Genomic DNA, 16,770 nt, shown 5'->3' with positions numbered 1-16,770 from the left:
AGTTATAGTGTAATATGGTGAAAAACATCGCAAGTATGAAAATATCATATACAATACTAAAAGGTGAATAAGATCAATTCTCAGCATGTCCACGTCGACAGATTAATTCGACCAATAGGAGTTGAGTTTTTTGCCACGTCAGATTCGTCATTTAAATCAGTTGGACTTCAATCACATTTCAAGTTTGGGCTTAGTAGGATTATTAAATCCAGCCATAGAGCTTCGTTTCATCATCGCTTTTGACGATCACGTCCGAGTAATAAATTGGACATTCTTTGTGGACTTATAACAATAGATGAAGCCCAAATAAAATCAAACTTGACAGAGAAACTGTCGTATCCCTTTTTTTTTTATCGACGGAACTGTGGTAAACCTAATTTGATCTTCTCTATCCTTTCCACTTCCACATCTTCCATTACTCCTCTCCAAATCCGTTTCAACGTATTCACCACTATCTGCTCTAATCAATCCTTGCTTGAACTCATTCAATGGATTCCTTTCACCTTCCTCTCCATTTGTGTATTTATACATCTCTTTTCTTAGCTTATGTTGAAACAGATTGTTACATTCTGTGGAAAGCTATTGTTATTTCTTTGTCTTTTATTAGCATATTTTGTTCTGCGATTTACTGAAACACTGACACTGGTATAACTAATTGGTGTAGGATTAACTATGAATTGGAGAGGAGAGATTGAGACGGAAGATGTGGAGCGTACACGAGGTGTATACAGGTACGCCAAAGCCTACCTATTCTGAAACTTTGATGTTACTTTCATTTGTCTTTCACTCTACCAGTTTAGTCTGGCTGTCTGTATTCGTCTTACCAAAAATTACAGAGAATGCCAAAAATATGGTTGCTTGCTCCTCAGTTTGAAATCCGGCAACTGAATCTTGCCGTTGCTTGGCAGAGATTGAGAAACACTGTTGGGAAAGCTCCAAAAGATAAGGTAAGCATGAAATGTTTTTGAACGTTATATGTTTCATTGCTTTGATTTAATGTACTTAATTTTGGTTATATTTTTTTATGTAAACAGATATTCAAGAAAAATACATTGTGATTGAGCTCCAGCTGGGAAAAATAGAAAAGATGTAGAAAGCTTTATGAGCGTTATCTTCATTGATCTCCAGAGAATTGCTACATTGAGCTTGCAATATATCAGCCAGTGCTTGACATGCCTTTACTGCTATAGGTAAAATATTCAGTCCGATAGATTCAAAGAAGTAAAATATCACTTTTGAATCGATTGGATCATTCAAACTTTATATTTTTTTGTGTGAAAGGCGTACATAGATTTTGAGATAGCAGAAGGAAAATTAGAAAGGACACGAGGATTATATGAGTGACTCTTGGACAACCCAAAGCATTACAAGGTGTGGGTTAGTTTTGCAAAGTTTGAAGCTTCTGCTGCGGAACAAGAAGAAGACAAGGAAGAGGAAGACCAGACGAAATAGATGCTATTGAACTCAAGAAAAAGTGCATCAGACGTGCCAGAGGAAACTTTAAAAACTACATGTTATATGACTTTTGATTATAATGTTAAGACATGTTTTAACTGTTTTCTCTCTCCATTTTCTTTCTTCTGCTCAGCTTTTTTTTTTTTTGTAAAATGCTCAGCTATTTTCGAGAGAGCCAACAGCTACTACAAAGAATGCACCAGAGTTGAAAGAAGCACGAGCTACACTATTGAAAGATTGGAGACAAACTTTGGTAATCTCGGGGATGTGAGTGTGGTACACTCTAAAGTTCTCTGTACATCGCCACTTATCCTTTATGATTTTGCTGTTATCTTTTTGATTGTGTTAGCAAAAAAAAACTCAGTTTGTTATTGTTTTTGTTCTTTTTGGCATTAGACCTTTAGGTTTGTGTTTTCCGGTTTAGAAAATATGGTACAATCGGGAATCTAAATTCCGGTTATTATTTCTGATTTTTTGGGGGTTGTGAGTGGTGAAACTTAAAACGGAAATGTCTAATTAAGCAAAACTCTCCAAAAACGTTATTTTGACGATTAAAATGGGAAATGCACCCTCTAGCTGAAGCCGGTTTTTTTTGTCTTTAATCCACCAGGGAAATAATATACAACTAATTTTCTTGGATTGTTAGTAATTAACCAAAATATGAGAACATGACATGAAAACCCTATTTGTATGAATAAATCACATATATATTTACCTTCAAACTATGGTTATAAACTAATCAACTAATAATGTGTTAAGGTTGCTGAGAAAGGACATGTTAAACCTTCAAACTATGGTTATAAACTAGGGTCAATTAGAGGAATGGGCAACTTTTAAGTTTGAATTAGAAAAATGGGTCACCTCAAGTTTATATTAGGCAATTGGGCAACCTAGTAGAGAGAGAATAAATTTATGACATTTTTAACCTTTTTGCCTATTAAACTTGGCATGAGACCCAAAATCCACTTTGCCTATAAAAAATAATTTTTTTCCCACTAACTTTTAACAACTAATTTTTGTAGACCCCATAAACATTCTTTATTCATTAAACTTTTGGATCATATTTAATATTTAAAAATCATATATGAGCAACTACTTTTAATATAATACATATTTTTTCATATATAAAGTCAACATAAATCTATACGAATTAATATAAAATCGATGTAAACTCTAAAATTTATGAAAGTTACCCAATAAATTATACATTTTGACTCATAAAAGAAACTTTCATATTTATGAAATCTACCCAAATAAATGATAATTCATAAAATTATGTAAATTTATGGATAATTATCATAAATCTGAGTAAATTTAATAAACTTGGAAACCTTCATAGATCCTTCATTTTTTGCCAAAATGGCAGGAAAACAAATTTGTCTACATTTAATTTTAATATAGTTGGGTAAATTTAATAAATTTGGAAACCTACGTGAATCTTACATTTTTTTGGTCAAAATTGATCTCACACTTTTTGTTTTTGCCAAAAATAGAAACACTCACGAAATGCTACATTTTTTTCCCAAAAATAAAATGACAAATTGGGATCTGGCAGCAAAGTGCATTCGTTATGTTTATAAAATGACAAAAATTGTTAATGAAATGACAAATTTGTTAATAAAATGACAAACCCTACACGTTTCACGATGAACTGATCTAATAACTTTAATTTTCAAGGATCATATCTACTTGCTAGAACCAATATAATCCCATATTGAGTACAACCTACAGATTTCCAATCATCCCAAGTTCTTGATTAGTCATAGGTAGAGCCGTGCTTATAATCTATTGAAAAAGATATCCGCTATAGTGCTATTTCACCCCAAAAAATAGAGTTATCCTTAGGTTCACCCCTAGAGTGAACATTTAGGTTCACCCAACCAATAGGAATCAAGTATTTCATAATTAATATTTTTTAAAAAAGAAAAGAAAATATTGTCAAGTTATATTATGTTTTTAAAATAAATAAAATAAAAACAAATAAAAATAATAGCCGTTACAAAAAATGAATTTTTGAAAACTATTTTTAATATCGTCAAAAAACACTAAACCCTAAACCCTAAATCCTAAACCCTAAACCCTTGGGTATACCCTAAATCCTTGGATAATTTTAAACTCTAAATCCTAAACCCTAAATTCTAAACCCTAAACCCTAAATCCTAAACCCTAAACCCTTGGGTATACCCTAAACCCTTGGATAATTTTAAACTCTAAACCCTAAACCCTAAATTCTAAACCCTAAACCCTAGGATAAATCATAAACACTTGGATAATCCTAAATTCTAAATCAAAAACACTAAACACTAAAACATTAAATCTTAAAAATACTATTATGGTTTAATGTTTTTAATTTAGGGTTTAGTATTTATCCAAGGGTTTAGGATTTAGAGTTTAGTGTTTTGTTGACGAAATTAAAATCTTTTTTTTGCATATATTATTATTTTTATTTTTAATATTTTTATTTTAAAAATGTAATATAACTCGACAATATTTTGTTTACTTTTTTAAAAGATATCAATTGTGAAATGAGTGATTTCTATTGGTTGGTGAACCTTAAGGTTTACTCTAGGGGTACACCAAGATTAAGTCCAAAAAATATAGGATAATTTGGTGCCTCCATGTCAAGTATCTAGTGATTTTTATGTCTTAAGAAGTTAAGACTCAACCTGAGTTTGACCAAATTCTCTCGCATAAACTTCTTATCTTAAATATTTAAAATCATCAACAAAACACTAAACATAAACTCCTAAACTCTAAACCATGAATCCTAAATCCGGAACCCTTAGGTAAATCTGGAACCCTTGAGTAAATCCAGAATCCGAATAAATTATACATTTTGACCCATAAAAGAAACTTTCATATTTATGAAATTTACCCAAATAAATGATAAATTATTCATAAAATTATATAAATTTATGGGTAATTTTCATAAATCTGGGTAAATTTAATAAACTTGGAAACCTACATGGATCTTTCATTTTTTGTCAAAATGGTAGGAAGAACAAATTTGTCTACATTTATCTTAAATATTAAAAACCATCAACAAAACACTAAACCTAAAATCCTAAACTCTAAACCTTGAATCCTAAATCCGGAACCCTTGGGTAAATCCAGAACCATTGGGTAAATCCAGAATCCGAAACAATTTGGAACCCTTGGGTAAATCCGGAACCCTATACCTAACGTTTAATACAATATAATTCACTATAACTCAAGAAATAAGTATACGTATACATAAGATGTACGAATATCTAAGGTGTACGAATATATAAGGTGTACGTATACATAAGTATACATAAGGTGTACGAATACCTTAGGTGTACAAATACCTAAGGTGTACGAATACCTAAGGTATACAGAATGTGTACGAATACATAAGGTGTACGAATATCAACATAACCCATATAATACTTAAGATGTACAAATACATAAGGTGTACATATACATAAGTATACATAAGGTGTACAAATACATAAAATATACGAATACCAACATAACCCATCGAATACTTAAGGTGTACGAATACACAAGTATATGTATACATAAGTATACATATATTTAAGGTATACGAATACATCGGTGTACGAATACATAACATCTATGAATACCTTTTGTTTATATCCCTTATTGCATTGGAGAGTTTAAATACATATTAAGTATAAAATTTAAATACATCTACGAATACAACGAGAGCACAGTGCTCTCCAAAACAATTATACGTTAATTATTTAGAACTCACATTTTACTCTATATAAAATTTAAATATTTTGCTAATAACCTATTGGTATTATAATCTAAAATTTTGTCAATCTCATTATAGATGATCTAATTAACTAAAAGGTGGTAAAAACAATGAAATAATTTATAACAACATTTCATTTGTAAAAGCTGATATACCAAAATATTTTCATTAAATTCAATAAAATAAATTAACATATTAGTTTAATTGTGTTTTCATATATGTGAAGCACATTCATTTAGACAACATAATTTTTCATATAAAATTTAAGATTGTTTAGAAATGAAATGTTGAAATAAATAAGTGAAATACATCTTATAATAAAAAAACTAAACAATTAAATATTTTTTATAATAAAAAGCTAAACAATTAAAAAACTAAACAATTAAAGATTAAACAATAAATAATTGACATTAAAGACATCTAAAATGAAATATAATGAAAGATTTCTTTAAAAAAAATACATCATATTTTTATTATGAAATATATAATACAGTTACAAAAAAATCAATAAAATCGAAATAAAATCTAGATAATTTTTCAATAGGAAAAAGACATTTTCTATTAATTGTTTAGTTTTTCTCAATAAAATCACAGCCATGAAAACTAGAATTTTAGATGGATATAAGATGTTTTAATAGAAAATAGACATTATATTATCTTGTATTATTCAAAGATTTTTTAAAAACTAAATTATTAAAAGATAATGAAATATAATTTAAACAATTAAAAGATAATGAAATATAATGAATATAATGAAATATTTTTTTTAAAAACCAAACAATTAAGAGAATGTAATATGTAATACAGTTACAATAAATTTCAATAAAATCGAAATCTAACCTAGATAATTTTCCCATTAGATTACTTTTAAGAAATCAATTTTTAAATTTTAATAAACATTTTAGTATTTATACTTTTAATAATTAATAAATGATATATAGTATTTTTGTATGATATTAAGCATTCATTTTAATCATTTTTAATGTATAAATATTACATTTAGGTGTCATATGTATAAATTTCATAAACAAGGGCTTGGAGTGTACATGAGCGTAATGGTTTCTTAAATTTCAGTTAAAGAAAAAATGATTTTTCTTCTTCAGTTAATTTAACTGTAAATGTGGTGGTGTAGAAAAGAATGAGAGAGAAAAAGAAGATGAGAGGAAAAGAAGGAGAGAGAGATGATTTTCGTAGATGATGGTTGGTGGTGTGGAAAAGAAGGAGAGAGAAAAAGAAGGAAAGAGAAAAAGAATGAGAGAGGGGTGTGACAAATTAAAGAATGAGAGAGGTGATGTGACAAATTTTATTTTAGATATATTTTAATTGAAATGGCAAAGATGTAAATAATGAATCTGACAAAGGTCCCAAAGGATATTTAGACATAAGTTTACATGGGCAAATGCAAAAAGTTGCCCAATTGGCTAATTTAAACTTGATGTCGCCTAATTCCCTAATTTCAAACTTGCGATTTGCCCAATTTGCCAATTTTTTTCTATAAACTAATATATTTACCCATATCGATATGGTTATATTTTATTATTTTCAAGACTAAAATTTTCTTTTTTTAAAGCTGATAAATTTGGTATATATGTTTTTCACATTATTTCAATATTCAATGTAAATAGTATATCTATTGGTTTGTAATAAATATTATAAAATAATTTATAATTAGTTATTGAGATAATACAATTTATTTAGTTTGAAATATAATAACATATATAAGACTACCACAAACATGTATATTTCTAAATAATTCTGGAGGTTTTCATGTTGTTTACTTAACTTAAAGTAATTTTTAGTTATAGTTAATAGATTATCTCTTTTGTATTATTTATAACACTAATTATAAGAAATTATATAAGATAAATATCACTTTCAAAAAATAAACACATGAAAATGGGAACTAATTATTTTTAAATATCCTGATAAGGTCACCTTTTCTAAATAAAATAAAATGGTAACAAGTCGGGTTTAATTTCAATTATTGCATATAATAAAACTGAAATTTATATTTTTGTGAAAATCATGTAAATATCTTGAATAACCAAAAATATGTCATATAAATATAAAATCAAAATTAAAATCAATATAAACTTACTAAAATCAATATTAAAATATGTAGAAAGAGATGAATATTTTTGAAAAAAAATCTATTAAAAATGATATCACAATTATGAGAGGTACCAAATTATAAAACCAAAGGGGTAAACTGTAAACAACAATAGCTAACTCTAAGTATATAAGTAAACATATAGTAAAGACAAGATAAATACAATAAAAAAATGAAGACAACATCAACTAAAAACTAAATATAATTAAACATACAGAAGATGACTAAAAGCATATAAACAGTAAAATATAAATCATACAAGAAATAAACTTTCGAAATCGAGGGATAAATGTGAGGGTGGACTAAAGCTTATACGGAAGCAGATATACAATAGAAAATATACGATATAAAAATAAAATTTAATAAATAAAGTCTTTAATAGATCCACATTTGTAAGCTTAATTATATAGGATAAAATAATACTTTCATAAAGTATCGGACATTAAAGAGTAAAATAAAAATTATGTTGATAACGAACATTAATCTTAAAATATATAAAGATTCAAAATTCACATTAATTAATCATATTTGTTATATTTTAAAATTAATTTAAAATATATAGAACTTGCCATAGCACCATTACAATATTTTATTTTAACTATTCCACAAACATTACTCAAAGTTTGAAATATAATTTAGCTTACCAAATATGTTATTAATACTTTTGTAAAAGATAAATCATTCTTTACACTATCATTTTCACATCCATACTTCAAAATAAAATCAAACTAAAAAAATCAACAATAAACAGATATTGTCGGGCAAATACGCATCATCCAAGATTTAAATCCCCACAATTCACAATCCAAATCAAAACTCATAATTGGTATACAGCTGAACAGGTAATTTTAACCCAAAAATTACCTTTCACCTTATTAACATCTAATCATAATTACAATTCTATTTTAGGTCCACAATAGTTAAGCTCATACTATAAGACAAACAAGCATCAGATTTTAGGTCCATACAAAGCAAGAAAAATAGGAAATTTCAATTCGCTATCGTCACAAAATAGAAAATTTTAAAGATTCACACCAGTTCAAAGTGAAAAACATTGTCTATAAAGAGATCTTTAAAGATCTTCTATCCCACACAGGTATTATAATTTAAACTATAATGCTTTAATTCCAACAATATCAAAATGTCTTTTCATAAAAATGAAAAAATCTAACAGATTTATAAAGCACAATGGGACATTCATTTGACGACATACAAAGAATTCTTATTCAGCTATATCAAATATGTATCTTTAACCTCTGATAGCAATTGTTTCGTACTCATTTAAATAAAGTTAACTGACTTAATTTTTGTCTATTTCAGGCTGTTTTATTATGGACCACATTACAGACTTTATTCTTTAGAATAATTGAAATATTTTTTACATTATTTACGTTACTATAAGCAACTATTTTACTTTTTTTATTAGTTACATGCATTTAATAACCATCAGATTTCATCTAATTGGGAGAAATATATTACTCTAATCCCAGACAAAATCTAAACTTATGATCTAAAAAGAATTAACCATTTCAACACTTATCCGCGCGTAGCGCGGAGATCGAATCTAGTGTTAATAATATCACAATTTTTGGCTCCGACTGGTGACATTTCTGAAAAAAAAGAACGAATAGAAACTGGTGACCGTTTCTTCCTTGAGTCTCTTCATTTATTACTTACCCACTACTCATCCCACTTATCGCCACTATAAAATGTCCCGTTCTCTGCGATGAATAGCCACAGTTATACAGGATCCTTAATATGCTTTTCCTGGATGAGAAGGTAACTCCGGCGAGCTCTGTCTCCTTATTTATAGATTCTTACATAGATTACCAGTCCTCTCTCTAGATTACTATGTCCTGAAAATTCCAATTGTTTATTATACTCCTGTGAAAAACGAGACTGTTAATTGTTTTGAACAAAATCTTCGCAACACAAAGTTTCTTATTTACTATTACGAGTCCTCTCTCTGGATTCTTAATACTATCAATATGGCTTTTTCTCCAAATTATTAAAATGATGGTAAGTGATCATGGTAGCGGTTGATGAGTCTTTTTTTTTTATTAACGCTTTGTTTAGACTTCATGATGATTTGTTTTTGGACTTAAGGAAAGAATGGTTCACATGTGAATGACTGACCATTGACGAAATTATGTTATGTATCTACACATACATAGAATATTTTTCCCTCTTAGCCTGGTTTGTTTCTGTCACATCACAATGTTCATGTCCCATTTCTTCGTTTAACAACTCTTCTCTCTAAGTCATATAGATCTCGCGTCTCTATCTGCATTTAGAGTAATAGATTGATATATTAGATTAACTTTGTATTCCATCCTCTAGAATGATGTTACCCTATACAGTGATATTTGTCTTCTCTTCATTTTTTTTATCTCAGTTTATTTTCTGTGAATCGACTTGATATAAATTTTTCCTTTACACATGTAGATTGGTTTTCTGACTGGTGCTTGAAGATAGAGCTATGGTGTATTGAATTCTCTTTATGCAAGATTTACTCTCCTAAAAGGATGATAGCAGGTAAGATTAATTATTTAGATTTCAAGTATTCTTGGTTGTTGAATCTTTTAACTGTTGTTGAGATAAGCTTGAAATAGCTTGGAGATAAAGCTATTTATTTTCTACCGAGTTATGGAATAGGAAATAGTAAAGTCCTTGGTGTTTAGGAGTTATCTAAACATCCTTTAGTTATTGTGTTTAGGACTTATAGTGTGTATAAATAGAGACACCAATGTGAGGTGATAGTCAAGAGTTTTGTGATTGAGAGCTTTAGTTTTTGAGTCAGTTTTCTAAAGCAATAAAGAAGAGTTATTTCTTTACATTGAGTTATTTGAGTTCTTGAATTCTACACGTGGTATCAGAGCCTGCAGAGAAGGATGGGAGAAATCGTAACCTCCTCTGAGACTATGAAAGACGTCGGAGGATCGAACACGATCAAATGTCCAATGCTGAATAATACTAATTATACAGTTTGGAGCATTCAGATGAAACTTGCATTGGAAGTACATAAGGTTTGGGAAGTTATAGAAGTAGAAGACATAACAGAAGAAGATAAGAAGATCAAGACAGAGAAAAATTCCATGGCAAAGGCATTACTATTTCAATCTATACCAGAAGCCATGATATTACAGCTCGGAGGACTTGATACAGCTAAGAAGGTTTGGGAAGCGATCAAGGCACGGCATGTAGGAGCAGAAAGAGTCAAAGAAGCAAGATTGTGTACCCTAGTGTCTGAGTTTGACCGACTAAGAATGAAAGACGACGAGACAATCGACGACTTTAGTGGCAAACTCTCAGAGATATCATCAAAATCATCTGCATTAGGAGTAATTATCAAAGAACCTAAACTCGTGAAGAAATTCTTATCTAGTCTCCCGCGAAAAAAGTACATTCACATGGTGGCGTCTCTCGAACAGATGTTGGACTTGAACCAAACCAGCTACAAAGACATTATAGGCAGAATGAAGGCGTATGAGGAGCATATTCGAGATGAAGAGGAACCACACGAAGACCAAACAAAACTTATGTACACGAGCAACGATGGGCAACAACGAACACAAGATCAACAACGAGACTATGGGAGAGAAAATAATAGAGATTACAATCGAGACTACAACAGAGACTCAAGGAACAGAGGACGAGGGGGACGTTCCTATTATAACAGAGGACGAGGAAGAGGCCGTAGTACATGGACAAGAGATGCGAGCAATATAACATGTTACCGTTGTGATAAAACCGGCCATTACGCAAGTGATTGCCCAGACCGCCTGTTGAAACTACAAGAAACTCGAGAGAATAACAGTGAGACTCATAATGCAGATGAACTTATGTTACACGAGGAGGTCTACCTTAATGAAAAGAACTGTGTACCAGAGAAAATTGATGCAAACAAGACAAGACAGGATATGTGGTACCTAAATAACGGAGCAAGCAATCATATGACGGGTGATAGGAGATACTTCTCAGTACTAGATAGTACAATCACAGGGAAGGTGCGATTTGGAGACGACTCGAGGATTAACATCAAAGGAAAATGAACTATAAGCTTCACAGACATGAATGGGGAGCCTAGAAAGATGACTGATGTGTATTATATACCGGATCTACGAAGTAATATAATCAGCCTAGGGCAAGCAACTGAAGCTGGCTGTGAAATAAAGCTTAAAGATGATCATCTTACTATGCACGATCAACAAGGAAAGCTTCTAGTTCGAGCACAAAGAGGAAGAAACCGTCTTTATAAGGTCCGAATGGGAGTGAGAGATACCGAGCAAACATACTTAGCGGAGATAAACGAGTCAAATAGGTGGCATGCAAGGTTGGGGCATGTGAATCTCACGACAATGAAGGCAATGATTCAGAAGGAATTGGTAACAGGTGTACCCAACATAAACGTCATTAGTGAAGTTTGCTCTTCTTGAATGCTTGGCAAACAAGCCAGACACTCGTTTCCACAATCTACGACCTATAGAGCAACTAAAACACTCCAACTCGTGCACGGAGATCTTTGTTGTAATACCCCGTCTTCATGAAAAGAATTATTTTTAAATAAATAATTCAAATAATTTATTTTGGGAATTTATTACGAGTTCGTAATTTATTTTTCGAAAATAAATTTATGTGAAGACAAAAATATATGGAGATACGGATGAGAAGTGGTTAATGCATTAAAAAAAAAAAAAAAAAGGAAGCACGAGAGAATGAATCACGTACAACTTGCTTTGTCACCAGCACGTGGCCAAAGGAAATCAGAAGTGATTTAATTAACATGCACAAATATGTGTTACCCTGGTCAAAGAAGAGAAGAAGAGTGAGATACGTGGCCAAGCAAGAAAGAAAGAAAGAAATAATGTGCTTACTCAGGTTTAAGTTGTTCACGTGGCCAATTTGGAGAGGAAGCAAATGACTTAGTCATTATCTCTACGTGGTAATCAAAGAGAAATGGTGGGGCAGCTGTCACAAACCTATTCACCTGGTTCCACTATAAAAAGAGGTCAACCTCCTCCATTTCCCATCATCTCAACGTGAACAAGAGAGAAAGAGAGAAGAAAAGAAACAAGAGAAAAGAAAGAAAAAGAAAGAAAAGAGAAAAGAAGAGAAAGAAAAATAAGAAAATAGTTTTAGAAGATTAAGAGAAGTAAAGATCATGGGATTATTGATACGGAACTAAGACGAAGATTTGGAGTGGATAAAAAGGATTTGGTCAGCTTCCGAAATCAAAGAGTCAAGCCGCATCGGTTAATCACTGTGAGTCACGGTTAATTTTTCGTTAACAATTTTTAATACAGGTTCCTGACATCGGAGACGGTTCCTGAGCTATGAAAGCCGGACCGGTCTAGGTGTCAGTTTGTGGTTCCGGGGCTTGAGACGATGTCTGTGCTAAGTAGATAGCAAGACTAGTCTAAGCACTCGGGTTATTGTAATTGTGTGTTTATTGTATGTTGTTGGCATACACGTACCTCGTGTTGGTACTGTTGTGTTAGAACCTCGTAGTGGTTCTAGTAGTTGCAGGTTATTGCTTCCTCAAATAATACCACTAAGCCGGTCGTGGTCCGGAAAGTGGTGGGCTCGGTTTAACTTGGCTTGATCACCAAGGCCGAGTGTCACACGTTGATGTGACAGCCCCCGGCGAGTCCGATAGAGGACCGGGGCACGGCGATTCCGATTGAGGACCGTGACCGGGCGGATTCCCGAGCGTCTACGCCTTTGTGGTGTAATAGTGAAGGGATTGCCGGTGTCCCTTGTATGGAGGAAGAATGATTCTGTTGGGCCCTAGGATTATATATATGCATCTTGATTTATTGTTTACTGCTTTAATGCTTTGTTTATTAATTGTTGAACTACCCGTATTGCTTGTGTTTGGGGTTGGGTTTGGGATAACGGGTAGTTGTATATGCTAGATTGGGAACCCTGGCTCACTGAGTGAAATTAGTTCGCTCATTCCTCACCATTCTTGCAGGTAACCAGTAGTAAAGACCATAGCGCTCGCGGAACTGTAGGAGCTGGTGTAGATTGGACATCTTTTGCTAAAGACTCGTTTCAAGATATATGAATGTATGTTTTACTTTCGGCTGCGTCCATGGACCATATGTATAATATTTTGGGCTTGTGAACTCAATATAATATATATATGATATAAAGTATGTTTTATATTCGTGACGTGTTTAATCTGATATTAGGTTAGTCCGACCTAACACAACTCTATGACTCGGAATGGGTTGCAAAGCCTAAGACCGAAGATTAGAGGAAACGAGTTTTGAATGGATAATCTGGGTTACTTAATCTTATTTTGTGACTTGGAAAGTCTATTCTTAACCCGTTGTAACATTTCTGGACCGGGCAGAGGAAAGTCTTTTGGGCATTTTTATTTATTGCCTGACTGGCTGACCGATGTCCAGAAACGGTTTGGGGGTGTTACAGAGGTGGTATCAGAGCCTGGTTTAGATCATGCGGTCAATCACGTGTGTTCCGTGTTTTATCGAGTCAAATGTGTCGCAAAAGATGTGTTAGGAAACCAGCAGAGTTCCGCTTTAATAAGTTTTCTAAATAGGAAACCCATGTTCGTGGATTGCAGATGGCAAGGAGGGGAATGAGTGAAGGGGGACAGGATTGGATGTTGGGAATAGGCAGAGTCTCAAGACGGAGAGGACTGGGATATGAATCTGAGGGAAGGGTGCAAACACTAGCACACCCTAACCAGGACTTTAGCGAGGATAACATGGTGGAAAACGAAAATCTGTTTGGGCACGACCAATCGAGGCCACAAGAGGAGCAACTTCCACCAAACCGTACTGCAAGGGAAAGACCAGAAACAGATGATAGTGAATCAAGTGTCAGAGGACCAAGACCAATAAGGAGAGAGAACCTGATTGAACCGAAATCTCATAACCAGCCACAACAAGAAGTAGGAATGGAGCACACTCTGAAGATGCTTCATGACGTGATAGCAAGATCACTGCAACAACCTCAAGTTCAGCCTCAACCAATCATACCACCACAACCTACAGTGGCTACGCCGATGTTACCGTTGATAACTGCCATGAAGAATATGAAAACACCACATTTTGAAGGAGGGCCAGATCCTTTTGAAGCAGATCAGTGGCTTCGAACCATGGAGAAAAACTTTGAGACCCTGACATGTTCCGAGGACTCTAAGAAGAAGATGGCAGTGTATTACTTAGACAAGGACGCGGCAGAATGGTGGGAGAGTAGGGATCGCCAAGTGGGACATCTTGTCACGACTTGGGTGGCATTCAAAAGGGAATTTGAACGCAAGTACTTCACCCCTGAGTCCAAGCGAAGACATCAGCGTCAGTTTGCTAACCTAGTACAAGGAGACAAGACAGTCAGAGAATACGAATCTGAGTTCATGCGACTGCGACGATACGTATTACGAGGACAAGATGATGAAGAGATGATGATATCCAACTTTCTGTTTGGTTTAAAACCAGAGTTGGAAAACAGATTAGCAGTCGGAAACTACGAGAATCTCACCGAGTTAGTAGAAAAGGCTGTGAATGTGGAGATCGGTTTAGAAGCTGAGAAGGCAGCAAGTAAGAAATCAAAGCAACATCAAGAAGGAAAACATGGTGGAAATCAAGGATCATTCAAGGGTAAAGAAAGGGAAAGAGGATCGGGAGGTCCAAGTCGACGATCTCTGTTTACCGGAAAATGTTTTAACTGTGGCAAGGTGGGCCATAAGTCAAGTGAATGCTTCGGAAAGAAACCTGGATCGTTTCAGTCAAACTCCAACAATCCAACATGTTATACGTGTGGAAAGAAAGGACACATCTCTACCCAGTGCAGTGTCAACCGTCCTATCCCAGCTACGCCAATCACCGTTCATCCTCCCCCAGCACCACCTGCAATCGCACCAGCACAGAAAAGGCAAGCAATAGGAGGTAGAGTTTACGCTTTAGAATTAGATGATCCTAAGCCTCCAGGCGCATCCAAGGGTCCCATCACAGGTATTTGGGTTCTTTAACTTTGCTCGTTTTGTTCTGTGTTGTGTGATTGCTTGTGATGGATTGGTTCATTATCATTGCATAAATTTTTATATGTTTGTGTTGTTGATATACAATGATGTTGTGGCAGGAACTTTACATGTTGCGGGTCGTCCCACACATGTATTGTTCGATTCAGGGGCTACACATAGTTTTGTGACCCCTGAGATAGCTGCCGAGTTTGTGGGTTCATTTGTGGTTGACAGGATTGATGTGGCTGTATTGACTCCCGGAGACCAAACCCTACAAGCTAGAGAATGCATCAGAAATGTTCCGTTAGTAATTTGTGAGAAGCTATTCTCGGCAGATTTATTGGTGATGCCGTTAAAAGGATATGAGGTTATCCTGGGTATGGATTGGTTATCAGGCTATCAGGCGCAGTTGGATTGTGCAAAAGGTCGTATTTTGTTCAAGAAGACTGGGCATAAGCAATTGGTGTTCTACGGGATCAGTCCAAGCAAGTCTGTGTCTTTAGTAGCTGCTTTGAGAGTGGAAGATTTGCTTAAGGATGGAGAAGCGTATCTGGTAACGGTAACTGCTAGTGAAGGACCCACTAGCAGCGAAGTTGAAATCAAGGATATTGCGGTAGTACAAGAGTTCGAGGATGTGTTTGCAGCCTTAAAAGAGTTACCTCCACCTCGGAGTAACCCTTTTACAATTAACTTAGAACCTGGAGCTAAGCCGATAGCAAGGGCTCCTTACCGCATGGCCCCTGCGGAGTTAGCAGAATTGAAGAAACAACTTGAAGACTTAATGGAGAAAGGTTTCATAAGATCTAGCTCATCACCATGGGGAGCTCCGGTCTTGTTTGTCAAGAAGAAGGATGGAAGTATGAGGCTTTGTATTGATTATCGGGGAATCAACAATATCACGATCAAAGACAAGTATCCTCTTCCGAGGATAGACGAGTTGTTGGATCAGTTAAGGGGCGCAAGTTGGTTTTCAAAGATCGACTTGGCGTCGGGCTATCATCAGATTCCAATCACAGAAAGTGATGTCATGAAGACTGCATTTAGAACTCGTTATGGACAATACGAGTTCGTGGTAATGCCTTTTGGCCTTACTAATGCACCGACGGCTTTCATGAGATTGATGAATGAAGTCTTCCATGATTATCTCGATAAGTTCGTGATAATTTTCATCGATGACATTTTAATATACTCCAAGACGAAGGAGGAACACGAAGCACATTTGAAGCTAGTAATGAAACGGTTGAGAGAGCAGAAGCTATATGCAAAGTTCAGCAAGTGTTCTTTTTGGAAGAGAGAGATTGGGTTCTTGGGGCACCGAGTGTCCGAAGAAGGAGTTTCTGTAGATTCAGAAAAGGTGAGATCCATTGAAGAATGGCCAAGGCCAACTACGGTAACCGAGGTAAGAAGTTTCCTTGGGTTGGCCGGGTACTATCGAAAGTTCGTCAAGGACTTTTCATCGATCGCGAAGCCTAT

General features: G+C 33.9%; 1 protein-coding gene and 1 long non-coding RNA gene across 4 annotated transcripts; both read left to right on the top strand.

Moving 5' to 3' along the window:
- The first annotated feature begins 321 nt into the window (after positions 1-321).
- LOC108822175 (uncharacterized) lies at positions 322-1,925 on the top strand. Of its 3 annotated transcripts, none has more exons than XR_001944719.2 (5): positions 327-519; positions 665-947; positions 1,035-1,190; positions 1,282-1,536; positions 1,616-1,925. It is a non-coding gene; the product is annotated as an uncharacterized LOC108822175 (long non-coding RNA). The 3 variants fall into 3 exon arrangements; XR_001944720.2 differs by having other exon boundaries at positions 328-519; positions 1,282-1,513; XR_001944718.2 differs by having other exon boundaries at positions 322-519; positions 1,282-1,925.
- A 10,083-nt stretch (positions 1,926-12,008) lies between these two features.
- LOC130498609 (uncharacterized) lies at positions 12,009-15,320 on the top strand. The gene is made up of 3 exons (XM_056992110.1): positions 12,009-12,569; positions 13,282-13,376; positions 13,897-15,320. The coding sequence occupies exons 2-3, from the start codon at positions 13,371-13,373 to the stop codon at positions 15,304-15,306; spliced, it is 1,416 nt and encodes a 471-aa protein (XP_056848090.1). The 5' UTR covers positions 12,009-12,569; positions 13,282-13,370; the 3' UTR covers positions 15,307-15,320.
- Positions 15,321-16,770: the final 1,450 nt, after the last annotated feature.

The sequence above is a fragment of the Raphanus sativus genome, chromosome 8, assembly GCF_000801105.2.
Source record: "Raphanus sativus cultivar WK10039 chromosome 8, ASM80110v3, whole genome shotgun sequence".
In the NCBI taxonomy this organism is placed as follows: domain Eukaryota; kingdom Viridiplantae; phylum Streptophyta; class Magnoliopsida; order Brassicales; family Brassicaceae; genus Raphanus; species Raphanus sativus.
The sequence above is the reverse complement of the archived record's forward strand: the minus strand, read 5'-3'. Positions and strand labels throughout refer to the sequence as shown.